The sequence below is a fragment of the Hypomesus nipponensis genome, chromosome 14 (assembly GCF_054491055.1).
Source record: "Hypomesus nipponensis isolate SF chromosome 14, ASM5449105v1, whole genome shotgun sequence".
Taxonomy (NCBI): domain Eukaryota; kingdom Metazoa; phylum Chordata; class Actinopteri; order Osmeriformes; family Osmeridae; genus Hypomesus; species Hypomesus nipponensis.
The window spans coordinates 6,146,263-6,171,982 of NC_140374.1; the positions used below are offsets into that span (position 1 = coordinate 6,146,263).

The following is a 25,720-nucleotide window of genomic DNA, read 5'->3' on the forward strand; positions in this document are numbered from 1 at the left end:
TTACCATTTCAAAACCAATTGTCCCTACTTAAAGTTTCCTCATCCTCACGATAACAAAGACTTGATGTCGTAAAAAGGGTAGGCCTACTGCTCTGTCAGCAGTTTTTCAATAATTTGATGAAGCAACTTCGGGTATACTGACATTTATTGTCATGAACATGGGTGTGGTTTTCTACTCGACATATATCCAAAACAACCAAAACATAAATACAGCAATCTCTTCATAAAATATCTTTAGAAATCATTAACATTTATCATTTCTATTTACAAATTTCAGTGCATTCCATTACTGTGTGCTATTAGTGACAGCTGAGGGACTGCTATACTGCCAGTGAACAGCAGATGACAGCAAAGGGTAGTTTAGAGTCCAGCTCCAACATTTGTCTTCAGTAGCTCTGTTTTGAGCAGGTTAGAAACACATAAAATTAGACATGCTCGATGCACAAGCCAGGTGATATGCATGTTGCCCTCAGTAGCACTTTCAGAACTAAGGTCATGCCCCAGGCAAATGAGACCGCCAAAGTCGCACAGACTCAGGGTTTATCCTTTGATGCTGCTTCCAGGCCTGGTCCTTCCATTCACTCAGCACCTATGGTGCTTCCACTTGCGTGTTCCTACAGCCAGGTTAGCGTCCTTTTTGTGCCAGGGGAACAGGTGGTTGAGGGCCAGGGTGCGGTCGAGCAGCACGCTGCCAGTCAACAGGTAGAGCTGGGAGCGCCCGGGCCGCACCAGAGTGTGGGAGCAGCGCAGGTTGATGAGGAGCCACTGCTGAAGGAGGTGCTGGGTGTCATAAGGGAGGAGAGGGCCCTGGCGAATGAACTCCACCCTGCCCTCCACCTCAAACTCAGGCTTCCCCGTGTGATGGCGTCGGCGGGACAGTTTTGCTGTTACAGCTGTGGAGGAGAGAGAGTGAGTATACGTTTGGGGAAAAAATACATTACACTGTCTCTAATGATGCACACACACACATAATTATTATTTAATTGTGATTCTTACCAAATTCATCCCGGCACAGTGCATCCAGCACAGTTCTCAGCAAGGGGCTCTCCTCTACAGAAGGGCAGGACTGGCATGCAGGCTTGGGAAGTACTACAAGAGAGGAGACAAAGGGTAAACATCACTATGCTGAGCAACAACAGCACCATCAGAAGACCTGGGAGCTAATAGCCACGTATCTATTGATTCAAATGGGAACAGGGTGCACAGTTATTTAAATTCAACTTTAGTTAATTCAACTCGAGACACTTCGTTCACATCCCAGAAGAGAGTTGTGGGTAACTGACCTTTAGCCAGGTGGCTGTTCTGTTTGGGGTGCGGTGACAGACACATGTCCTCCTGTGTGGGGAAGCGGTCACAGTCCAGGGCCTCTGGCCAGGTCTGACCCTGACAGGCCAACACCGGAGCACAGCTGTCCCTCACAGACACACACAGACTCCTACAGGGCTTGATGAACCTAAGGATGAGGAGACAAGACTTATTATTGCCAGGTACACACCAGTTACACCACTCTGGACATAAGGAAACCTACGCAATCACATTGATGAAGGATTTCAGGCAAAAATAAACGACTCGAAAATTGAGAACATTTAGATAAAAAAGATACTGTAAACAGAGAGAGAGGAGAGGATAAAATAAGACATAAGCGGACGCATATTATTGAAATATTGTTGAAGCTCCTTACGTGTCAAGGCAGACGGGGGCAATGAGGGAGCAGAGGAAGGCCTGGGCCTGGGGGTGGCACCCCGTCTGGAGCAGGGGCTTCCAGTCCTCCGACCGCGGCACCACCTCAGCCTCCAGGCTGCTGTGGCCCAGGAAGTTGGGCAGACGCATCTCAGAGTAACCCACATCCTGGCACACGCTCATCTGCTTGGGAATGGGCACGCAGCGGGTCGACTGGCCAAAATACCTAGAAACCACAATAAGTTATTTGTGTGCGTAAGGCTACGGTAAAAATTGCACCATAATATAATATAAAGAGAAATAAAATCACAGCATAGCAAATAATTGACAAAAACATGACAACAGCACCATCAAATAGAAATGTGCTTTCCGTTTGATTAAAATGACACAGAGATGCTACAGTACACTTTGTTACGCTGTAATGCTGAAAGTCGCTGGGAAAGTGCCTTCAGCAGTTTTGTTCCGTGAGGATGGTACACTTGAGGATGTGAAGGTAGCTCTGGACCTTGTTAGAGTCTCTACAGAAGCAGTAGAGCAAGTCTTGATGGTCCATGACGTTGAACTCACTCCTCTTAGAGAAGGAGGAAGAGGATGAGACCAGGGCATCAGGGGAAGAAAGGTCACGCAGAGTGTTGCTGATAACCCCCAACAACTGCATCTAAGAGGGACAGATGCACAGACGCACACAAACACACACACTAACAGGTGTTAATCAGACTAGCGCACACAGACAAACATACAAAGCAGTTTGGAAATGCATTAGCTACACATTACCTTCTCTGCCACCCTCTACACTCCATTTCCCAGCTCCTCCACCACGTGGCTCATTTCCAGAGCCCTGTTGCTGCTGAGGGGGTTGAAGTCCTTCTCTTCCTCCTGTTCCCATTCTTGGTCCTGCTCGTCTTTCTCGTCTTTCTCCTCTTCCTCCTGCTCCTCTTTGTCCTGCCTCTCCTCCACCTTCTGCTCCTGCTGTGCCATCCTATGGTGAAGCTGGGACAGGGGGTCTCCCCAGGCTCCTAGCAGCCTCAGAATCACCTCTGTCAGTTCCTCTCTCTGGGCGGACAAGGTGCAGGAGACAGGAACAAGAGACACTGTTCCCGGCGACCACGACTGCAAAACATCACTACATCATTGCTGCAGGGTCTTGATCAGCAATTAAGTTATTTTTTTGACACAACACAACCAAACATACAGTACCAAACCACTTTATAGATATGAATTTGAGCATGCAGATAGAAACTGCACTGCTCTCTCAATTCTCAAAAATACTAGAAAAAATGTTCTCTACAAGGCTCGAAAACTTCATTGTTAAACCACAATATATTGTGTGATTAGCAATATGGTTTTAGGGCTAATAGGACAACTTCACATGCACTTATTCAATTTGTGGAAGAAATAACAACAGCAATTTAACAAAAAAAATATGCAGTGGGGATATTCTTGGATCTTAATAAGGCATTTGATACAGTAGACCACAATTTCTTGACTATGAAATTACATAAATATGGAATTAGGGGGACTGCACTTTCTTGGTTAAAAAGCTACTTGCATAATCGACAACAATATGTTGAAATGCAAAACCATAATTCAAAGTTAAAGAAAATTACCTGTGGGGTCCCCCAGGGGTCAGTGTTGGGACCATTGTTGTTTAACTTGTATATAAATAATGTATCGGAGGTGTCAAAAACACTGATAACATTTTAATTGCTGATGATACTAATTTAATCTGCTCTGGGGAAAATCTGGAACATCTCTTGGATACAGTGGAAAATGAATTAAAAAAGATGAAGAGCTGGTTTGATGCAAATAAACTAACATTGAACTTAAGTAAAACTACATTTATAATTTTTGGTAATCGTGCCACAAATTTAAATAACAAACTTATGATAAATGATATAAAAATAGAAAGAGTAAAATAACTTAAATTCCTGGGAGTGATAATCGATGAAAAATTATGTTGGAAGCCACATATACACTATATCAAGGCCAAAATATCAAAATCTATTGCTATATTGTATAAAACCAATGACCTATTAAATTAACAATCATTGTACATGTTGTATTGTTCCTTCATACTGCCATACATTACTTACTGTTTGGAAGTATGGGGAAACACGTACAAAACCAACACTGAACCTGTATTCATCCTTCAAAAGAGAGCTCTAAGAATTGTAAATAAAACCACTTATAGAGCACCAACTACTCCACTGTTAATTAAATTAAAAGCACTAAAATTCAGAGATATTTCAATTGAAAAACTGCCTTCAAAACTGAAAAACTGACTTCAAAACTGCACAAATGATGTACAAAATAACTAATCAACAGCTATCGAACAGTATTTAAGAGTTGTTTCAAATGAGAGAGAGCAAATATCACTTAAGAGGAACTTTTGTATTTGAAAAGAAACGTATGAGAACAAATTCTAAATATCACTGCATCACAACCAAAGGAGTTAATGTATGGAACAGCTGCAGTGAAGAGATGAAATCGTGTACAACAATTAGTATTTTTAAAAGACTATTTAAACTGATTATATTAAATGGATACGAAAAGGACTCAAGGTGATAGTATTGTATACAGGTTCCTTGGTGTTCATATTAAGTCTAGTATGGAGGTGTTATTATTAGATTTGCTGTAGATAGATGGAAATGAAGATAGATTGAAAAGAAAGAAGAAAATAATGTGAATTTGTATGCATGTGTGTATGCATCTGTATCTATGTGAATGCATGGGTTTATGTGAACAGTAGGTAGGTAGATTTACGGTGTATGTAAAGATGTATGTATAAGAGAAGCATCAAATTGTTTCGTATTGAACTAAAGGATAAAAATAGAAAAAGGGGGTAGGATTCAAAAATTTTGTTATGAACTTCTTCCTACTCCTTTTTGAACATGGGAATTTCTAATTTGAATTACTTACAATTATTCATGACCTTATTAAGCTGTCATTTTATTTTTATATATGTATGCATGTCTGTGCATATATATATTTTTTTTTTTTATTATATTTTATCTTATATTTTTTCTACATGTTCAAATAAACTAAACTAACTCAAATTCTAATACAAAACCACAAATTGTAAATCAAATTGATGCACATTTGAAAAATACAAGTGCATTTACTTACTGCTAGTCGCTGTGCATTCTCTTTGCCGTCTGGGGTTAGTATGTTGTAAGTCTGACACTTTTGTCTCCTTATCTGATTCCTGGAGGGAGGGAAATGATGTTCCTTTAGGGAGGCACAGAATACAGGGGAGATAACAATTCAAACCACATCAATCCAAAGCAAGTATAGTAGAAAACTTGAGACATACTGTAGGGAAAAACGTGATGAAAGAGAGAAAATAGAGTGAGAGAGACAGCAATAGAGAAAGCGAGAAAGACAGACACAGCGAAAGAGAGGGAACTAGAGAGACAGCGATAGAGGGGAAAAAGGCTACGACTAAAGCATGTAGAAAAGTAAAATGACTCACAAACTCAGAGTGCAGATTGTTGGAAATCCCCTGAGCCCTGGCTGACTGATGGATGACCTTGTCAAGGAGGTCTGCCAGTGGCAGGGAATGGCATGCTGCTCCATTTTGGGCACAGATGGGGGCACTGCCAGCCCTAAGTGTCACCTTCGAACACACACTTGCAAGGATTGCGAACCACACTGCCGATTAAAAGAGCACAGCTATTCAACATCCTAATCAAAACACGTTATAAACTGCAAATCCTACTTTTTCTTATTTCAGTCTCACCTGGTCTTATGTTTCCTGATGCAGTGGGATGCTAGTGATTTACATTTACATGACATTTATTCATTTAGCAGACACTTTTATCCAAAGCGACTTCCAAGAGAGAGCTTTACAAAGTGCATAGATCACTGATAATAACAACAAGATAGCCCCAAAAACATTGCGGGTGGCCTGAACATGGAGCACATATTGTGAACAACCAAAAATAAGTGCCAAAGGGAAGAACCATAAGAGCATGTAGTTAAGCAAGTTACAATTAAACAACATAAATCGCTATAAATGCAAGTGTACCTGTAGAAAAGCAAGCAACAGTTTAAAAAAAAGAATCATAACAAAATTCACAGCGAGTACAACAATTTAATACAGTTACCACTAACCAACAAGAGCAACAAGTCTTTAAGCAAGAGTCATTGTGATCCTTGAGGAAACTAACATTGGGTCCAGCAAACCATTCCTAAGTACCGTTGTATTAGTGATCATAGTTCTCTGTGTTTGTCTCTCTCTTGTCCAGTGCTTTGCATAAGAAACTGGACTCCTCTTGTCTATTGCAATAGAGCTCATTAAACAACATAAGAAGTGGAAATAATGGTGTCTGTGATCGTCATTGCCCTGCCGACGTGAGTCTCCTATCACCTGGGAGCATTCAGAAGCAAGCCAGGCGGAAGAGAGAGTGAAGGAGAGAGAAATTATTGGGATAAAGATGGGCCGGGCAGCCATGGTATCTGGGATCCTCAGTGAATGGAAGGAGTTTGGCTGGCTTTTCAAGTTAGAGTTATGAAGTTGGCAGTTCTAAATCAGTATTAGCAACCTGCTAATTTCAGTGGGTAACCAATGAGAGAATCAATCACAATCATGATGAAAGAGTCAGAAAAGGAAAAATACAGAGCGTTCGAAGGCGTTTAAGGTCAAGATTCATGTATTGGCATGCCATTGGATCAAGTGTTTTGTGTGTCCTGCAAGCGTATACCATTGTGAGAAGTCAGCGAGTGAAATTGTGCCAACTATGCTTGTATTGGAGGTCTGTGAATGAGTGTTACATAATACTGACGTCGTTATTCAAATGATGGAGAGAATTACAAACCCTGAGGGGTTGCTAAGTTGCTGACCTGTCCCTAACACTATCTTGTGGTAAGTCTCAAGGACATTAAAGGACATTCAACGAAGACCGTTCTTAATGTGCCGTCTGTGAACAGTTTTCTCAACATTCATTTATATATATTTGATAAGGCAACTTTCAGTCTTTTTTCACACAACAAACCAATACCAGATCCAACAGATCCAGCGTTATGTAGAACAAATTCTAACTGAGTTGACATCATTTCCTGTTGTAATGTAAATGAGCATATTTTCCAGGTCCCTTCTATTTGTCATGTGTGTGCTGGGAGACAGAGTTACTGTGTGTGGTACAGGTCAATAAAGACCACATGAGAAGGCAGAATTCACCAGGTAGAAAAAACAAATTAGAAATGAAGTTGATTAAATCTGTTATCTGTATGTCATTTTTAAATGCCTTAACATTGTAAAGGAAACCCATGTGAAGCCTTGACTGAATTGACTGATCAAATTCCTGATTTTTATTCACCGTTCACAGTTTAGCGGCGTCTCTGGGCGTGGCAATGGTGGTGATGAGGACGGGGGATTGGGCTAATGGGGCCACAGCCACAGTCTCCACGACCATCCTTGCAGATCCAGACGCTGGGTGAGTTCTGGAGGTCAAAGGTTGAAGACTTCAGGGGGATTACTCTAAAGGCCACTCTGTTGGTTGACTTGATGATGGAGGTGGTTGTGTGGTTCGGGGTCAGAGGCAGGTTTGAGGTCTCCTTCAGGCTCAGGGTCCCCATCAAGGTTTCGGCTGGGGTGAGGGACACGGTGGTTGCCTTCAGGGGCGGGGTCACTGGCATGTTTGTGGTGGGAGGCAGGGTCTGGACAGCACCAAGGGTTGTGGCCTGGAATCAGATACCCAACAAGCATAGCATATATTTTAATTAGAAGGATTATAAAAACCCTACTGTGACTTCAATCACTGTTATAATCAAGTTTGTCTCACCTTGATCAACATTACTTCCTCTTTCACCTTGGCTACCGACTCCGGAATGGCAACAGCCACCTCCCTCTTAGTGCCCACTTCCTCCTTCAGGGCAACAGCCTCCTCTCTGTTAGTACCCACTTCCTCCTTCCTGGTCACTTCCTCGTCCCTCTTCGTGACCACTTCCTGCTTCCTGGTCACTTCCTCCTCCCTTTTAGTGACCACTTCCTCCTTCCTGGTCACTTTCTCCTCCCTCTTAGTGGCCACTTTCTCCTTCTTGGTCACTTCCACCTCCCTCTTAGTGACCACTTCCTCCTTCCGGGCAACAGCCTCCTCTCTGTTAGTGACCACTTTCTCCTTCTTTGTCACTTCTTCCTCCTTCTTAGTGACCATGTCCTCCTTCCTGGTCACTTCCTCCTCCCTCTTAGAGACCACGTCCTCCTTCCGGGCAACAGCCTCCTCTCCGTTAGTGACCACTTCCTCCTTCCTGGTCACTTTCTCCTCCCTCTTAGTGACCACTTTCTCCTCCTTGGTCACTTCCACCTCCCTCTTAGTGACCACTTCCTCCTTCCGGGCAACAGCCTCCTCTCTGTTAGTGACCACTTTCTCCTTCTTCGTCACTTCTTCCTCCTTCTTAGTGACCACCTCCTCCCACCTGGTCACTTCCTCCTCCCTCTTAGTAACCACTTCCTCCCACCTGTCCACCTCCTCCATCTTGCTCCCCAGCTCCTCCTGCTGCTCCATCAACAATTCAGCCTTCAGTGCAAGGTGTACTGCTTGGCGAGCCAGGATCTTCTCCTGTCGCCTGAGCTCCCTCGAGAGCACTGAGAGTTGTTCAGGATCCATCTTCACCATAGGGAACACAAAAACCAAAACATTAGGTTGTCAGCGCATGACATTAACATTTTTGCTCACCAGCCACTGTGGCTCGTGGTTTTCCAAAGTTACTAGCCATTCATGACCAGTTTTTCTCTTTTGTGTTGGTGTCTGCCCTCCGGGTTTTCCTACACCTGTTATGTGCCGCCATATCTTTGCCTTGCAATGAGTTTATTATTTTAGACAGGGCCCTCAAGTTTGATCAAAAGCTTGGAGTGAGATCACATGCGTCATGTGTGTTCGCGCGTCTATGTTGCCTAGTAACGAACGTACGGTGGCCGAGACTGTTCCGTGTGTTTGCGCATCTATGTTGCCTAGGAACGAACGCACTGTGGCCGAGACAGTTTAACACCGGGGAAAAAGATACGTGCTGGCGGCAGGAAACTTCACTACCTGTGCCTGCGCCTTAATGTATGATAAGCTATACAACGTTAGCAGGACAACTTGGTTGTCGTTGCCTTCACAGCGTGAGAAATACAAGGTGTGGCTTGTGAGTGTGTGAACGGGTTGAAATGCGTGTGTCTCACGGGCAAGGCTTGAGAACCCTGTTTTAGATGTGTTTTGAAAAGACTAGAAAAAAAATATATAGAGAGAGTGATAGGCTTTATAGAATTCCACCCGCCAACGTGGCAAGTAAGAGTGCTAATGTCAAGCCCTGGTGGTCGCCCCATTAAGCAAATATGACATGAAATTTTTATTTATTCGCATGAAATAACTAGCCTATATATAACATGACGTGAATCATTTAACAAAGAACGCCTAGAATCCAAGCAATTCATTCATAAGATATTGGAAGACTACAGTGAAAATAAACTTCGATTTTATATTTACAACAGACTGAAATGTGCTCAAATCATATTAGGCCTATGTAAAGGTAAAAAGCTTACCTGTAGAAATAGACCCATGAAGAAACACGGGTTTTAAGTGTCCGCTAATGTAGGTTGGTAAGTGGTCAATAGAAGTAACGCTTGTAGTACTACTAGGAGATTTCTTTGCAGTCAATGTCACGAATGATCATTTTCAGTCTGAAAAGTCTTATTTAAGCTAATTCGAATGTTTGATTCTATTTCTATAGTTTCTTCCCATTCTAACGTCATAATAGGCCTATCTGAATTCGAATGAGCGGACATCACTTCATCCTAAAGATGGATGATGTATCGTGCGGTGTCGTTGTCGTCCACTATACATTTAAACACATTTTAGATTTTGGAATCCAAATGACTATGGGTTTCCTTGTATCCTACTTGGGAAAATTGAAGATGTAACACATTTATCCTATATAAGAATGATTCTGTGTTCAGCATTCTTTGTGTGTAGAGAGAGGCCTACCCCCAAATCTGAACTTTGGGTAACATGAGGCATACGTAAACAAGGTGACCTGGGCTGACCACTCTCTTACTGGAGAGGCCATAAAATATGTCTGGCCTTATCTGTGTTGGGTGAATCATGTGGTCAAGCTTACAGGGGTCAAAAGGCACACGCACACACTCAAATACGCACGCACACACGCGCACCAGGTCTACGCAAGGAACCAATGAAGAAGAGCCATGAAACATTTGCATGCTTTTGTCTCCTTGTGGGCCGGCCGCAAGCAATAAAGCTTTCTTAAACTTGTTCACCGACTGACTGTGCAATGCTTGATAGATTAATATTTCTGACACTACTACTGCAAGTTAACATCAAACTCGTTTTTCAACATCACCATTTCAAAACCAATTGTTCCTACTTAGGGTTTCCTCCTCACAATAACAAAGACTTGATGCCGTAAAAAGAGTACTAATCTGTCAGCAGTTTTTCAATAATTTGATGAAGCAACTTCGGGTATACTGACATTTATTGTCATGAACATGGGCATGGTTTTCTACTCGACATATATCCAAAACAACCAAAACATAAATACAGCAATCTCTTCATAAAATATCTTTAGAAATCATTAACATTTATCATTTCTATTTACAAATTTCAGTGCATTCCATTACTGTGTGCTATTAGTGACAGCTGAGGGACTGCTATACTGCCAGTGAACAGCAGATGACAGCAAAGGGTAGTTTAGAGTCCAGCTCCAACATTTGTCTTCAGTAGCTCTGTTTTGAGCAGGTTAGAAACACATAAAATTAGACGTGCTCGATGCACAAGCCAGGTGATATGCATGTTGCCCTCAGTAGCACTTTCAGAACTAAGGTCATGCCCCAGGCAAATGAGACCGCCAAAGTCGCACAGACTCAGGGTTTATCCTTTGATGCTGCTTCCAGGCCTGGTCCTTCCATTCACTCAGCACCTATGGTGCTTCCACTTGCGTGTTCCTACAGCCAGGTTAGCGTCCTTTTTGTGCCAGGGGAACAGGTGGTTGAGGGCCAGGGTGCGGTCGAGCAGCACGCTGCCAGTCAACAGGTAGAGCTGGGAGCGCCCGGGCCGCACCAGAGTGTGGGAGCAGCGCAGGTTGATGAGGAGCCACTGCTGAAGGAGGTGCTGGGTGTCATAAGGGAGGAGAGGGCCCTGGCGAATGAACTCCACCCTGCCCTCCACCTCAAACTCAGGCTTCCCCGTGTGATGGCGTCGGCGGGACAGTTTTGCTGTTACAGCTGTGGAGGAGAGAGAGTAAGTATACGTTTGGGGAAAAAATACATTACACTGTCTCTAATTATGCACAGACACACAGAATTATTATTTAACCGTGATTCTTACCAAATTCATCCCGGCACAGTGCATCCAGCACAGTTCTCAGCAAGGGGCTCTCCTCTACAGAAGGGCAGGACTGGCATGCAGGCTTGGGAAGTACTACAAGAGAGGAGACAAAGGGTAAACATCACTATGCTGAGCAACAACAGCACCATCAGAAGACCTGGGAGCTAATAGCCACGTATCTATTGATTCAAATGGGAACAGGGTGCACAGTTATTTAAATTCAACTTTAGTTAATTCAACTCGAGACACTTCGTTCACATCCCAGAAGAGAGTTGTGGGTAACTGACCTTTAGCCAGGTGGCTGTGCTGTTTGGGGTGCGGTGACAGACACATGTCCTCCTGTGTGGGGAAGCGGTCACAGTCCAGGGCCTCTGGCCAGGTCTGACCCTGACAGGCCAACACCGGAGCACAGCTGTCCCTCACAGACACACACAGACTCCTACAGGGCTGGATGAACCTAAGGATGAGGAGACAAGACTTATTATTGCCAGGTACACACCAGTTACACCACTCTGGACATAAGGAAACCTACGCAATCACATTGATGAAGGATTTCGGGCAAAAATAAACGACTCGAAAATTGAGAACATTTAAATAAAAAAGATACTGTAAACAGAGAGAGAGAGGAGAGGGTAAAATAAGACATAAGCAGAGGCATATTATTGAAATATTGTTGAAGCTCCTTACGTGTCAAGGCAGACGGGGGCAATGAGGGAGCAGAGGAAGGCCTGGGCCTGGGGGTGGCACCCCGTCTGGAGCAGGGGCTTCCAGTCCTCCGACCGCGGCACCACCTCAGCCTCCAGGCTGCTGTGGCCCAGGAAGTTGGGCAGACGCATCTCAGAGTAACCCACATCCTGGCACACACTCATCTGCTTGGGAATGGGCACGCAGCGGGTCGACTGGCCCAGGTCAAAGGCTCCAGCTGAGGATAGGAGCACCAGGAGAGTCAGGGTGATGGAGAGATCCATTCTGGAAGGAAACGGATAAGACGAAATCCAGGGATAGATGGGTTCTGTCGTGGAGGCTTGCTGCTGTCAGTGCCTCTCTGGTGGCTGGTCTCTCCTTTATATAGATGGAGCCCAGCCCCATTAGTCTGTTATCAACTACCTATCAAAGAGGCCGAGACGATGTGTGAGGAGACAACGGCTTGTTTTGTGATGACTGCAGACAGACAGGGGCGTTATAGGTAGATGTGGGGGGTGGGGGGGTTGAAAGAGGGATGTTGAGATGGGGGGTGGGGGGGTGCTCCACAGGGAATCACAAGCTGGCTTCATTAATAGACACCCATCTGTAGAACATGTTGAACTAAGTAAATGTTTGTTTTCCAACAGTAGTTTTCACAGAAATCTACACAGTACTACTACAGCATTGCATGTTTTCTTGGTGATTTAACCATGTATGTACCATGAGTATATACGCTACTAAACAATTCCTCAAAAGGAAAAACCGTGATTGAACTGATTGAGGATTCTCGGTAGGTTGTCTCCCAACAGTAACGATCTTTGTGACTGTGATAAAGATGTGCTTTGTGGGAAGGTGCACTTTTAGGGGTTGTGTGCAGACAGACAAGCAGTCTGCTCCAACTTTAGTCTCTTTCATGTCCCACTGGCTGCTCATTTGCAGGTTTCCTCAGAAGAAATCAGAGTCTAGCTCTCATTAGCAGAGCAGTGTCTCAACCTCACCTGGCTTTGATGTGACACAAGCTCTGCCATATTCAAATGCTAAATGCTATTGACCTGTATACAAGACTATCTGGCAGTCTTAACAGCCTACAGACAGACACAATTGGCTATAAAGTATGATGTTGAGGGTCTTGTGTCTGGGAGTGACTTGTGCTTGACTTCATTTGTTAGATAAGCTTTTAAGATATTTTAATTTCAACGAGCCTGCTCATAAGGGGACGCTTTGCCAGTCTGAGGATCATGTTCACTTGATTTACAGCAATCAAAAAGTAATTCACGATAAATGTGTTTGTGTCTGCTTCACAGTCTTTCAACACCACATCGCTAATGTAAAGGAAAAGACAATTGAGGCCTTTTAATTCATATAATGTAAGAAAACACACATAGGAAACGACAACATAAAACACAGCAAACGTAATTTGACGCTGTCCCCCCCCCCCCCCATTTTTAACAAGCATGTTTTCAACTAACAGCCCGATTGTCCCACCATCTGAGCTCTGTCACACTCTCGATCCAGGCACAGCTACCAATGACATGTCTGGCTCTGGCTTCCCCCCTTCCCCCCTTCCAAGTCTCATCATCTCAGGGCGACTCAGCAGCGGGACACGACGGTACCTCGACGGAGCTCCGCTGATTCCGTCTGTCTCCATGTTTAGATGTGTATCTTGTCAAGTGCCTGAGGGGGATCTGGAGAGTGTGTGAGAGCCTGGACTCCCACAGAAGGCCGAGGGGGCTGCAGACGCGCCGTGCCAGCCCTGAGAACCCCCCTCCCGTCTGGCTGGCCCTTCTCCTTCAGTCCTGTCTGCTGCCAGCTCTCCAGCGGCCCCAGCCTCACGGCCTGCCTTTACAGCCCGGGTCTGGGGGAGACAGGGAGAGCTACGGAGAGGGGCCTAACTGGGCAATTAGAGCCGCAGACCAATTTGGGAGAACAATGGAGCCACACGTTTAACTAGCTCCCCCCTACCATCACCTCAGAGGGAGTTGTTTTCTCTGCCTAATGGCCCCCCTGCCCTGCTGTAGACGCTGGGTTTGTGTTGGTAATGTGTGGCCTGCCCTAGCCTCCATTACAGACTACTGTGGCCAGGCACCTGTGTGTCCAGGACTGTCTGCTCTAGGCAGAGACCCAGTCAAATCCAGGAATCTATTCAGTATCCAAGATACTGAACCACAAACATTCAGATTCAGATGTATTCACACAACACCACAAACTGTGGGAGAAAGCTACAATGAGTGTTGTGGCTCTCTGGTGTCTGTACCACCCCGTAGAAAGTGTCTGCGTATTCAATCAACATTGTGTTTAGGTCAATCAAACTTTGAAGTCCTGGATTCACGTAGTTGTACTGAGAAGACAACCTGGATGTGAACGTTGAAGCCACGTGGATGCTAACATATGAGCCACAACAACCAGCTATGAATCACAGCCATATGTCACCTGAGGCCTACATCAAAGACATAGGTGTGTGTGTGTGTGTGTGTGAGTGTGTGTGTGAGGGGGGGCATGGTACATGCAGATAAAAGCAGTCTCCTCCCTTCTCATTAGCCACTATTGACTGAATGATACAATACCCCCACCCCCCTTATCCCTCCTCTCTCTTGGGCTCCAGCAGTCCTGACAGCTGCTCAGACTGTCACTAGCACTCAGTTGTCACATCCAGTCTGGGGGCCTGCGCCCAGACGCAGCGTGCCCCACCAAGGTGTTTCAGACATCCCTCCCCTCCCTCCCTCCCTCCCCGGCCCTTGAGGTCCACGAGGCTCTGGAGAGGGACACGCGACATGAACAACAGATGTGACTGTGCCGTTTCCAAATATGGAATACCACTTGTTTAAAGGACTCTCATACTAATAATATAGCTCAGCAGTTCAGACGCATTCATTCATCCATTCTGGACTAATCCTGGGTTCTTTGTACACATTATGCACCCATTAGCAACTGAAACCACACTCTTGCACAGAGGCCGTCTCGTCAACTTTATTTCCGCCACCCAGTGGACAACATGATATCTACAATCGAAGCATTCTCACACGCTTTGAAGGAACGTGGTCGCGTGATGTCGTTTCTGTGCAGGACCAAAAAAAGACGTGGAAAAAGCCAAGTCACGGTAAAGTAAAGATGGAAGAACGATAAGGAATGTCGGTTGGCTTGGTGAGGGTCTCTCTCTCTCTCTCTCTCCTAGGACTTCTTCTCATTTGCAGCTCTGGACAGGAGAGGAAGGAAAGGAGCCAGCGTGAACCCTGATGCCGTGCTTCGGTCTAGAGCTACAGACACAGCTGTACACTGGAGCTGTGTGTGTGTGGGTGTGTGCGCGTTTCTGTCTGGGCTGCTCTGGGGGCACCCAGACCATCCGCCATACCTGTGTGAAGTCCTCAGAGAGGGAGGGGGGTCGCAGCCCACTAAAGCCCCATTGTCGAAGGAGTACTGTAGGAGAGCACTGAAGCATGCATCCTACACAAACACACACACAATTGCCATTTAGCCTACACTATAACATTCAGTTTAGGCAAAGACTGGAGAAAGATTCTTGTCTCAGGCGGTGCGCGCGTGTGTGAGAGAGACGGCGTGTACATGTCTCACCTTGATGAGGACATGTGGGTTCCCCACTACGATGAGCAGGGCTTTGGGCCGCGTGATGGCCACATTGAAGCGCTTGGGGTTGGTCAGGAAACCGAGCACACTCTGGATGTCGTCGTCCTTCACGGCCTCACTAGACCTCACCTGCACGGGGAGACGTCACGCGCTCACGTCAGACGACACGTTATTCATCCCCAGGAGCGGGGGGGGGGGGGGGGGAGAGGGGGGACATTTGGGAAGGGACTGACATATCCTGCTGTTAAGCACGCGTCACGTGCCGTCACAGACAGTACTTAAGCCACAGCCACACTCATAATGAAACACCTGAGCAACACTTACACGTGCGTGTGGGAGAGGAGTGTGTATGTGAGAGGCCGGGTGTGTGTGTGTGTACCGTGGAGAGGATGATGACCAGGAACTCCTGTCCCTGGAACTCCTCCACCGAGCCCACCTTGATGTCAGACAGACCGACGCCGTGCAGCAACACTCGGATCTTCTCCACCTGGAGATGTGGGGGGGGGGCAGGGCGGGGCGCAAAAACACAAAACACACTAGGCTAGGACACAAGCTACCCGTGTACTACACTAGTATACAGGGCAGCGCTGAAGAGGGAGGAATGCACTCGCCCCGCGGCGCGCGTGTCAACGCGACGTTGGCGGGGTCCGGGAAAGTCGGGGAGGTGTTCTTGCCTGCTTCTTGTAGGGGGCGATGATGCCAATGTCCGAGGCGTTCACAGGGTTGTAGAGCTTCTTGGCCAGCTGGCAGCAGTACAGCATCACCTGCACGGCCTCCCCTGGGTTGAACCACGACGGGTTCCTGCCCTCTCTCATCTCCATGCCCTGAGACACCATGAGAGAGAGAGAGAGGGAAAGACCGACAAGGAGAGCCGGAGAGAGAAGCAGAGGACGAGGAGAAAAGCGAGATGAGAAAGAGGGCGTATGTGATTCAGGATGTGCTGTTGCACGTCTGGCCTGTAGCTAGGCCTGAGAGTCTGAAAACAAAGACAAAGACGGAGCGAGAGGACAAAGGGGGGTAAGTCCACCTGCCAGCTACCTACCCTGACCCCGTGAAAGAGAAGGGGGAAGCCTTTGGTGGGCAGGTGAGTCCAGTGGCAGAGGGAGTCCACCACAGCCCTCTCAGACCGCACACACAGCTCGCCTTCGTAGAACATTCTGGAGGGCAACGCCAGCAAGGCCTCATGGGAACGGTAGTTGTACACCAGCTTGGTGACCTGGGAGATAGAGGCAGTACCAACATCATGGTGGTAGTGCATGACTCAAACATAACAGATCCCCTAATTTCATTTGAGGGCTATTTGAACTATAATTCACTTAAATGTCGTCATCCATAAAATTGTTTATTTCATGAAGAATTTTTTATGTGGATATTTGGCATTTGGTATACATCTGTATATCTGGTATGTGTATTTCGGGGTATATGGTAAATGGATGTAACAGTGTGTCTCCACCAGCATTGGGTTGTATCCACACTCCTTTCGGGAGTACAGTGGGTTGGCCATCAGTCTCTCCAGCAGAGACACCCCCAGACCGAACGCTGACGCCAGTTTGGACTTCACCACTGGGCCCAGCTGGCAAGGGTCCCCAGCCAGAATGATCTAGAAGGTGAAGGCAGCGGTAAGTTCACATCGCTAGAAGAGCATGGAACAGGGCTAGGGCTGGTCTTTACAGTCACGGTAGTGTTGCACGAGGTTTTCTAAGTACATTTTCTTTCATTTCACAGACGCTTCTATCCAAGGCGTCACACTAATGGCACATCGACAAAGTGCAGCAGAAGATCAAGGACCAGAAGTGTTCCTGATGAGTACAACCTCAAACACAACGGTGTCCAGAGGTGCTGAAGCTGGGTGTGTGTGTGTGTGTGTTCCAGACCTGCCCGTCTCTCTCTGACACCAGACCCATGGGGATGAGGGCTTCGGGCTCTGTGGCCTGACCCGACTCGTCCAGAAACACGTGGGTGAAGTGACCCACCCTGGGGAATCACAGGACCACAGCTTTACAACAGCTGGCAGCTTCACTGCCCAATACTAATACTACTAACTATAATAAAAATAATAACAAACAACAACATTTATATCGCTCCTTTTTTTTTTACCCAAACATGCTTTACAGAGGAATATTGACAATAATAGTGGTAGTAATCTGAGCTAGCTCTCCATCAAAGTGGCCGTTTGTCCTTACTGGAGTCCTATTTGGTAGAACATTCCGGCACTGGAGCAGGTGCTGACTACAATCCTGTGGAACGAGGCGTGACGGATGTCCTCCCCTGCCCTCGAGTACTGCTTCAGCACATCTGACATGGACTGGGACAAATATCCGCTTTACATTTGATTTATTTGCAGGCGCTTTTATCCAAAGCAACGTGCAAATAATACATAGAAAATACAGCAGAAGATCAAGGATCAGAAGTGCAAAGTTCTAACAGTATTTTGCTGGTCAGTCAAGGAACGGTCTGTATATAACCGGCACAGTGCAACAATACCAACATCAGTCACGCCAGGGCTGAGACTACAAACCCCACGATGCATTTCACTCTGGCTTTGCAACTACCTCTTCCTGGCGGCAGGAGGCGTTGACGCGAGCCAGGCTGGCGGCGTGCAGGAAGCCGCTGTCATGGAGACGGACGCAGATGAGGTCGGCCGCGCTGTTGGAGGGCGTGCACACCAGGACCCGGCTGGAGGGCAGACGGTGGTACACCTGGGACCAGACACACCCAGGACGATCACGTACAACTGACACCCTAATCACAGCACTTTGATCCAAAGAGACTAACAAGGGCTGCGTCTAGAAAGTACGGAAGGAGATCAAGGATCAGATGTGCATAGTTTACTATTACGAGTGTTTGACAGTCCTTTGACGGCAGTCACGGTAGTCTGTAATTTGCCAGCCACATGGCAAAGTAACCACAGGTCAGATACCAGACAGGGTGAACTAAAGCAATGCAACAGTGCAACAATAACATCTCAATCACTTTACCACAGTGCGTACGCAGGGGACAGACTAGCAGCAGCTTTCTGTACTTTGAAAGAGCTCCAGATTAAACACCACAAATTAGATTTCACAAATACATAAATAACGAACGGCAGAATTACAACTCGGACCAGAGTTCCCATGGTGGCCGCACTACGGGGCGCGTCCCTACCTGCAGTACAGCCTCTACGAGTGTGATCGTTTTCCCCGTGCCAGGAGGCCCAAACAGGATGTAGGGCGTGGGCCGACATTCCCCAGACAGGATCCTCTCCACCGCTTCCTTCTGAGAGGGGTTGAGGTGGCGGTTGAAGAACTGGCCCGGCTTGGGGATGGTTATGGCCTTCTGGCCTGAGTCTGGGAGAACACACGGGCCTGGTCAGGGTACCTGGTCAGGGTACCTGGTCAGGGTACCTGGTCAGGGTACCTGGTCAGGGTACCTGGTCAGGGTACCTGGTCAGGGTACCTGGTCAGGGTACCTGGTCAGGGTACCTGGTCAGGGTACCTGGTCAGGGTACCTGGTCAGGGTACCTGGTCAGGGTACCTGGTCAGGGTACCTGGTCAGGGTACCTGGTCAGGGTACTGCACGCTGTGGGAGGGTCAGTGACTGGCACTGGGGAGTACACATCTATGGGGCTGGAGTTGTGAGGACAGACTGGTCACCTGGTTTGGTCTGAGTGGCCTTGGACGTCATGTCGACAGGGGTCTCCTTTGCGTTTTCGCCGGGTGTTCCCTGCGTGAGAGAGATGGAACGTAGGACAGTCGGGCGAGGTTTTGCCGTTGGCGGTCTCGGCCAGCTCCCTCCTCCCCAGAGCGGCCGTCAGAGGCCTCCACACCAAGCCCTTTCCCTGCTCCTGTCCCTGGGCGTGTTGGTCGGTGTGTCTGTTCCATGCGCCCGGGTACTCACTCACCTCGGGGTTGGTGAGAATCTGGTCCTCTGTGTTGGTCTCCTCCGGCCCCCACTCTCCTCTCCACTGAGGGGCCTGAACAATGACTGACCTGGGGAAGAACACTGGACACAGGGAGGGGAGAGAGCATCGTCACTCTGGCTCTGGAGAGACCAGGCAGATTAAGCAGCTAAAAAGAACTAAAAGTGATCAAGGAGGACAGAGCTCAGTGGTAAGAGCACTTGACCGACTGATCAACAGGTTGCAGGTTCAAATCATCCCTGTTATGTCATTCTGTTTTTTTTTTGTTTTTTTTTTAACGGGAGTGAGAATCTTATTTAAACCCAGTGTAACCCTGGCACACCGTTCTCTCCAAAGTTCTTGGTCTGGTTGACTGCAAGGTGACATCTCCTCATGGTCAACCTGCACAGGAAACAGTAGCTCAAGGACCACAACACATGCAGACCACGTGACAAAAATGCAACCTGCAACAATGAAAAGCGCTCCCCGACACACGCGTACCTATTAAAGGTGAACTCCACGTCTAAAGGCTCTCCTAGGTAAGTGCGGTGGAACTCCTTATCCACTCTCAAGCTCACGTCCTCATCGTGGATCTGCACTCAACAACAGATGGGTTTGGGAAAAATGGTTGTACAATAGGGACAAAGCAGCGACAAGCCAGGAAAAAAAGATCCATATATTTTCCAGTACCTCTGTAACATAACTAATGTAATCCATTACCACGCCTCCGGGAAGCCACTTTTTCAATGACACTCTGTCACCTGGAGAGGACACACAACACCCACACCCACATCAAAATGGATTCAACAATTAGTCTCCATTACTAAACAGGCTTACAAGTATGTAGCCATTAGCATTAGCTCAAAGGTAACCACTTGCTTAGCATCTGAAGGCACCCATTAGCATTAGTCTAGCTATTGAAGTCAAAGCTAACTATTAGCATGAGCTTATCTTTAAGAGACAGCCATTAACATTAATGTAGCCACTCAAGGTAAATGCGAAACGATTAGCATGCGCTTATCAGTGGGGCTAACGTGAGCTGGAGATCCTGGATATGGCAAGAGACTGCACCCATGAAATGAGATCATGTGGCACTTATGAGACCTTATTAGTGCACAGTACACAAGATATTAGCATTGTTCACCGTGCCTGGTAACTAAGATACACCGTGGCTAGAAACACAAACCGTTCATCGTCTCTGACCACATGAATACCGTTAGAACTATGCACTTCAGATATTGAATTTGCCGCAATACTTTATAAATGCCCTATTTGTATGTCGCTTTGGATGAGCAGAGGCTAAATGAAAAGTAATTGAAATGTGAAAGTGTGTGTATCATCTGCTCAGGAAGTAGGCTCCCACGTTCAATACAAACAACAACAAAAAAGCACAGACTATGAACACAGTGAACATGTCAACTGCAGCGCGGGCCACAGACCTATGAAGAGACTGGGCCTGCCCTCCGCCAGCCCCAGCACCTCCAGGTGCAGGTAGACCGCGCCTCTCCTCAGGAGGGCGCCGGTGAGGTGGAAATCTCGGAGCTCGTGCTCGGCCTGCAGCTCCTCCAGCCACAGCAGGGCGGAGAAGCGCTCGCGCGCGTTGGCCTGGGACAGGGTCTGGGAGGGAGAAGGGGAGAACCATGGGAGGAGGTGGTGGTGGTGGTGAGGCAGAAGAAAACACGTCAGGCCAGGGCCAGGGCAGGGTAGGGAAAGGAGGATGGCAGCAGGAGGGGTTGGAGAAGAGGAGGAGGAGGGGGGGGAAAACGAGGAAGAGACTGGGAGGGGGAATGTGGAAGTGGGTGCCGGGATGTCACAGGAACTGTTGGGATCAACCGACAGCTCGTTCATATCACTGAATGTTGAAGATCGGTCTGCGTGGTTGGGTTACGTGACACTTTGTTCAATTAGCAAACGCTTTTGATCCAATCAGTGCGCAAGGCAGAGTGAGTAGTGCGCGTGGCTTACCTCTCCCAGACAGGGCTGAGCCACCAGCACATCCCGCTGGGCCTCCACACAGTCTCTCAGACTCTGGGGCACAGGGTAGGAACCCAGGAAGTTAGGCAGGTGGCGCTTCAAAGGCCTGTCGAAGCACACAATCGCAGATTTGGACTTGGGCAATAAAAGTGACAAAATAGGATCAAATAATCACTGAGAATGAACTGAAACGGTGTCATCATTTCTAATAAAAAGTAGTAAAACTACTATTGCGTGTCCCCAGTCAAGTTGCTGTGGGTCACCTTTGAGTGGGACCAGGTCCGGCTGTAACGGTGACCACATGGGCGGCCTGTGCGGGCAGCGTGGGCTGCGGAGGGCTGGCGAAGGCAGAGCTGTAGGGGGCGCTGGGCTGAATCAGGCTCTCCTCCACGCTCCCCACCGTGACCTCCAGGCGCCGCCCGATGGTGAAGGAGGAGAAGTGCAGCAGCAGCAGCTCGGCGCAGCTGCCCAGGTTCCTGTAGGGGAGTCATGACGACGTGAATGCATTTAGCAGACGCTTTCATCCATAGCAACGTACGAGAGGGGGAGGAAATGGGAACTCTTGATTTACAATCAAATGCTCCCGACCGCTGACGTTCAAATGGTTGTTAGTGAACATCATAACAGTTGATACAGGAAAGGTTATGGGTTACTTCTGCCGTCATTATAATCAGCCAGAGATCTAAACAGGCACTATCTACGTGAGATTAATAGTAGGCGTTGAATGGGACCTACTTGGCTCTGCAGCCCACTTTGACAGGCTGCCTCTCCCCTGGTGCAATCTTCACCTCTCTCTCCTCGGTCCTTACAGCAGGCTCATGAACTTTCTCTTTGGTGATATCTCCATCAATCTCGTCTTCCTGCCTCCCATCCCCAGTGGCTAGCTCAGTAGGCCCCGGAAGCCTGGCCAACGGGTAGAGGGCAGGCCCCAGCAAGGGCTTGAGTATACTGGGCAGGTAAGTGTGTGGAGAGCCCTGGAAGCTCCCATACAGGCTCGGTGTGATACCAGGCTTTGGTTGAACACATTTCTTCAGCTCCAGAGAGTTTGGCTTTTTCACAGGGCTCAAGGTGAACTGTTCCTCAGAGTCCCAACCTCCTAACTCACAACACTTTAGAAGGTGAGCTGTTGACCCTTTGTTCCTGCCAAGAACAATGATGGGAGAAATCAGCGTAAAAGTAGAATGCTTACTTCCCCTTTCTTGAATATAAAAGTACCAGTCGAAAGTTTACATATATATAAAAATACAGAATGAAATACAGAGAAGCCAAGGCTAACTCACTGTATCCAGAACACCAGCTCTCTGGTCTCTCCCAGCATCAGAGCCCCAAAGTGGGTGTTGTTGGTGACCTCCAGCCCCCCCTTGTCTTCCAGCAGGTTCTTGATCTCTGCCTCAGGCTCCGAGCTTAAAGCGTTGACACTATCGGGCAAAAGAATTACCCATCATTATATTTCATTGATTTAGCAGATGTTTTAGTAGTAGTTCATACATTTTGTTTTGTATTATATTGCCAGTAGTTTATTTTATTCTGTTGTACATTTTCTGTTTGTTCATTATGATTAAATGTTCAGTGTTTGCACCTGCCCACCAAAGTAAATTCCTTGTTTGTGACCATTTACTTGGCGATTAATCTCAATTCTGATTTTGAAAGTACAGCAGTATTTCACAGTTAGGGTCAATGGACGGTCTGTATTTGGTAGCCACAAATGATCTGACAAAACGCCTCCAATTCACCAATCTCATCTCACCCACATCGGACAAGACAGATTCAGTGCGTCTTTTGGGATCCGGACAAACCCAAGATCATGTTCTGTGGTGTTCAGTGCGTTCAGAGTTCGTACTGTATGGAGCCCTGGTGTGTGTGTGTGTGTGTGCATGGGCGTACCCTCCAGGAGGCTGCTTACCTGTGCTCGCTGGGAGCCATGCAGAGAGCCCTCCAGCAGTAGAAGGACTGGCTGCTCTCCACTACCACCAGGCTCACCAGGTCCCCAGGCGAGGGACGGTAGTTGGCCGGGAGCATGACCGAGTCCAGGCTGAAGAACACGCTGTCCTCCACCACCCCGCTGCGGCCAAACACACTGGACACGCGCACCTGGAAGGGGAAAGGACACCGCTGATTCTCTGCAGACGAGACCTTTTGATGTTCAAGTGGCAACTTGATTCCCGGCTCGCTAGCATCTCCTGCACGTTTCACGAACGTCTCGTGACAGCTGTGCACAGACGTGGGTACCTTCCTTCAGGCTCCAGTAAGAGGGGCTGACCTGGTCGAGGCGACGGTAGCGCAAAGGGGACACCACGGAGGCCTGTGTGCTCCACTGTGTGGGACTGATGAAGTACTGGGCCTGGACCCAGTCTCCTTTCATTGGCTCAAAACCTAACCCCAACACAGAGAGCAAGGGGTAAAGGTCCCACATGGCAGCAAATAAATACTTACGGAAATGCGTGCATCTCTAGCTAAAAGTGCACCCATGTGAAAACTCCCATACTTATGGATCCATAAGTATGAACACTGTTCTACCACAGGTTGGCGTCACCTTCACAGAGAGCGTGGCGAGGGAAGAAGGTGTTCTGGTTGATGAAGCCTCCGTCACGGTCCAATGACGTTACCGTGCCAATCAGGGGGTGGAGCTTGCTGCAGTCCTTCTCCAGGGAGGCTCCGCCCCCATCCTCCCAGGCGTCTGCGCTCTTCTCCACCTGCACGATGGGACGGTCGCCGCCCACCAGTCAACTACTACACTCCCAAGTGTGACTTCATCATACCTTTCCTGTCCGTGTTTCATACAATTTAAACTCTTGATTCATTTAGCAAATGCTTCCATCTAAAGCCACGTACAAATGGTGCATATTGAAAATCCTGCAGAAGATCAAGGATCTGAAGTGCAAAGTTCAAACTGCATTTCGCCAGTCAATCAAGGAACGGTCTAATCAGCCAGCATTGCAAAGTAACCACACCTCTGAATACAAGTTGGACCACTTTCTTAATAACCTCTCCAGACTGGAAACAGGATGTAGGGACAAAGGCACCTGGCAGTGCTCCAGAAGCTCTCACCCGTAGTGCTCGCCATCCTCCGTGGGACCCATCCCGTACCGCTATGCCGTTGACCCTGTCCCCAACCCGCAGTGGCGCCCCGCCCAGCACCTCTTTGGAGGTGAAGTAGACAGCGTCGTCTATCATGCCATAGTCGAGGCACAGCTGGGACACCACACTGCCTCGCAGGTGCCGGATCTCCTCCATAGCTGGCAAAGGCACAATGATTAAGTGAGCGAGCAGGTTGTTTTGTGTGTGATTGTATTCAGTCATAGGCCAATGTGGACAGGTTAACGCTACACAGAGTGGTATTTGGTTACGGTTTGTCAGAAGGCCTGAAAATGCTCGAACAATGTGGGTTGTTGCCACGAGTACGATTCCAAAAGTAGGCCTCTGGTGTCATACCTGCACCTAAAACATCTTCATCTTGCTCCACCCTCCTCCAAAAAGGTGTAAACAGCCTGGATATCAAGCTTTGCACTGCAGTTACCATTTCTGCTAAATCTTAGTCGGTATCTAGCAATTAAAAGGTGAGAGAGAATAAAAGTTATATTCTTACTACCTAGCTAGCGTTAGGTTAGTTGAGTTTGATAGTGCAGTTTCATCTGCCATTGGTTGTACAGTAGCTCGCTAGCTAGCTATCCATAGAAACTCTCAAAGTCGACATTCTATATCTTGCAAACATTAAAGAAATATGACAAGTATAGTATTCATTATTATAATGTAGCTATATAATTAGAAACACTAAAACCAGTAAGTTAGAAATATACTGCCTAGCTAACAGTTTCCGAGACACTTTGCCTACTAACTTAACCTAGCTAACTAAAATTGGTTTGAAGTTAAAATTATGTTTGACAGGTCTTGGAATTTACGCCACAGCAGTATGTGACTGTGTGTGCACTTAATGTCACATAATTTCTAGCAAAACTTGAACGAAAGACACCTTTATCGTAGTCTTTAGATTATAGTAGAACGTGTCCGCACCGATTTTTACCTTCACGTTGTTAACCCGTTGAACGTGTATGTTCACGTGTGCTCGTCTGAATTGGAAATGCACGAGACAAACCAAAAAGCAAGCTCGAGAACGCGCGCAGTCCGTTTTCAATCAATTCTTGCGTAATTTTTTTTTAACGCAAATATTTTTTTTAAAAAATTTCAACAAATATTTCTGATTCACAACATTGTTTAATACATTAACATTGATCTAAAAAAAAACTATCAGATAATACATTTAAATGTCTTTGTAAATGTAGAGGTGACCATCTCTGATGCTGTCATAGGCCCCAAGTAACAAACGTAGAATAGAATAGAATATCTTTTTGGTCATTGTACACTGTACAACGAAATTGGAGGCAATCCTCCTCAGGTGCACTGAATAAATACAAAATTAAAATATTATATAATAAAATAAGATGAAAATGTGTAAATATTAAGGCTATAACAAAATAAAGACTTACAGACCCTACTCCTGTACAAAGTCTATGATAACTATTTTTCAAACTGTATTGTATAAGCATTGTATACAACAACCTATATGTAAAAAAAACCCAAGTTGTTGGCGAAGAATAACAAA

General features: G+C 47.0%; 4 protein-coding genes across 10 annotated transcripts; all 4 read right to left on the reverse strand.

Annotated features, from left to right (window-relative positions):
- Positions 1 to 143: 143 nt before the first annotated feature.
- On the reverse strand, positions 144 to 2,310 carry LOC146258423 (secreted frizzled-related protein 5-like). 3 transcript variants are annotated; one of them, XM_084672850.1, is made up of 5 exons: positions 2,186 to 2,310; positions 1,682 to 1,906; positions 1,284 to 1,453; positions 997 to 1,089; positions 144 to 893 (listed from the first exon to the last, which is right to left on the reverse strand). In XM_084672850.1, the coding sequence occupies exons 1-5, from the start codon at positions 2,284 to 2,286 to the stop codon at positions 583 to 585; spliced, it is 900 nt and encodes a 299-aa protein (XP_084528976.1). In that variant the 5' UTR covers positions 2,287 to 2,310; the 3' UTR covers positions 144 to 582. The 3 variants fall into 3 exon arrangements, with proteins under 3 accessions (XP_084528976.1, XP_084528975.1, XP_084528977.1); XM_084672849.1 differs by having other exon boundaries at positions 2,096 to 2,286; XM_084672851.1 differs by having other exon boundaries at positions 2,086 to 2,219.
- On the reverse strand, positions 2,207 to 9,848 carry LOC146258424 (uncharacterized). 3 transcript variants are annotated; one of them, XM_084672846.1, is made up of 7 exons: positions 9,206 to 9,848; positions 7,464 to 8,288; positions 5,420 to 7,362; positions 5,153 to 5,331; positions 4,807 to 4,885; positions 2,455 to 2,790; positions 2,207 to 2,338 (listed from the first exon to the last, which is right to left on the reverse strand). In XM_084672846.1, the coding sequence occupies exons 1-3, from the start codon at positions 9,221 to 9,223 to the stop codon at positions 7,009 to 7,011; spliced, it is 1,197 nt and encodes a 398-aa protein (XP_084528972.1). In that variant the 5' UTR covers positions 9,224 to 9,848; the 3' UTR covers positions 2,207 to 2,338; positions 2,455 to 2,790; positions 4,807 to 4,885; positions 5,153 to 5,331; positions 5,420 to 7,008. The 3 variants fall into 3 exon arrangements, with proteins under 3 accessions (XP_084528972.1, XP_084528973.1, XP_084528974.1); XM_084672847.1 differs by having other exon boundaries at positions 4,807 to 4,908; XM_084672848.1 differs by lacking the exons at positions 2,207 to 2,338; positions 2,455 to 2,790; positions 4,807 to 4,885; positions 9,206 to 9,848 and having other exon boundaries at positions 5,194 to 5,331; positions 7,464 to 8,297.
- Positions 9,849 to 10,142: 294 nt separating this feature from the next.
- LOC146258425 (secreted frizzled-related protein 2-like) lies at positions 10,143 to 11,971 on the reverse strand. The gene is made up of 4 exons (XM_084672616.1): positions 11,691 to 11,971; positions 11,291 to 11,460; positions 11,004 to 11,096; positions 10,143 to 10,900 (listed from the first exon to the last, which is right to left on the reverse strand). The coding sequence occupies exons 1-4, from the start codon at positions 11,969 to 11,971 to the stop codon at positions 10,590 to 10,592; spliced, it is 855 nt and encodes a 284-aa protein (XP_084528742.1). The 3' UTR covers positions 10,143 to 10,589.
- Positions 11,972 to 14,634: 2,663 nt separating this feature from the next.
- mov10l1 (Mov10 like RNA helicase 1) lies at positions 14,635 to 25,217 on the reverse strand. 3 transcript variants are annotated; one of them, XM_084673013.1, is made up of 27 exons: positions 25,142 to 25,217; positions 24,553 to 24,663; positions 24,169 to 24,356; positions 23,654 to 23,813; positions 23,381 to 23,493; positions 23,024 to 23,211; positions 22,401 to 22,538; positions 21,856 to 22,260; positions 21,384 to 21,596; positions 21,112 to 21,226; positions 20,586 to 20,763; positions 19,837 to 19,907; positions 19,648 to 19,739; positions 19,490 to 19,548; positions 19,150 to 19,250; positions 18,902 to 18,971; positions 18,414 to 18,595; positions 17,822 to 17,968; positions 17,453 to 17,574; positions 17,144 to 17,243; positions 16,723 to 16,869; positions 16,312 to 16,485; positions 15,944 to 16,093; positions 15,649 to 15,756; positions 15,258 to 15,398; positions 15,037 to 15,128; positions 14,635 to 14,880 (listed from the first exon to the last, which is right to left on the reverse strand). In XM_084673013.1, exons 2-27 carry the CDS (start codon positions 24,638 to 24,640, stop codon positions 14,856 to 14,858), a joined length of 3,567 nt encoding a protein of 1,188 aa, XP_084529139.1. In that variant the 5' UTR covers positions 24,641 to 24,663; positions 25,142 to 25,217; the 3' UTR covers positions 14,635 to 14,855. The 3 variants fall into 3 exon arrangements, with proteins under 3 accessions (XP_084529139.1, XP_084529140.1, XP_084529138.1); XM_084673014.1 differs by having other exon boundaries at positions 25,132 to 25,203; XM_084673012.1 differs by having other exon boundaries at positions 25,091 to 25,193.
- Positions 25,218 to 25,720: the final 503 nt, after the last annotated feature.

Coding starts and splice junctions, on each gene's coding strand:
- LOC146258423 (XM_084672849.1), bottom strand. CDS start 2,286: ATGCCCTGGTCTCATCCTCTTCCTCCTTCTCTAAGAGGAGTGAGTTCA. Junction 1,907..2,095: donor GCGACTTTCAGCATTACAGC/GTAACAAAGTGT, acceptor TGTGGTTTCTAG/GTATTTTGGCCAGTCGACCC. Junction 1,454..1,681: donor GCCCCCGTCTGCCTTGACAC/GTAAGGAGCTTC, acceptor CCTCATCCTTAG/GTTCATCAAGCCCTGTAGGA.
- LOC146258424 (XM_084672846.1), bottom strand. Junction 7,363..7,463: donor AGGAAGTAATGTTGATCAAG/GTGAGACAAACT, acceptor ATCTGATTCCAG/GCCACAACCCTTGGTGCTGT.
- LOC146258425 (XM_084672616.1), bottom strand. CDS start 11,971: ATGGATCTCTCCATCACCCTGACTCTCCTGGTGCTCCTATCCTCAGCT. Junction 11,461..11,690: donor GCCCCCGTCTGCCTTGACAC/GTAAGGAGCTTC, acceptor CCTCATCCTTAG/GTTCATCCAGCCCTGTAGGA. Junction 10,901..11,003: donor ACTGTGCCGGGATGAATTTG/GTAAGAATCACG, acceptor TCTCCTCCACAG/CTGTAACAGCAAAACTGTCC.
- mov10l1 (XM_084673013.1), bottom strand. CDS start 24,640: ATGGTAACTGCAGTGCAAAGCTTGATATCCAGGCTGTTTACACCTTTT. Junction 23,494..23,653: donor TCGCCACGCTCTCTGTGAAG/GTGACGCCAACC, acceptor TGTTGGGGTTAG/GTTTTGAGCCAATGAAAGGA. Junction 16,094..16,311: donor TTCTCTTTCACGGGGTCAGG/GTAGGTAGCTGG, acceptor ATGGTGTCTCAG/GGCATGGAGATGAGAGAGGG.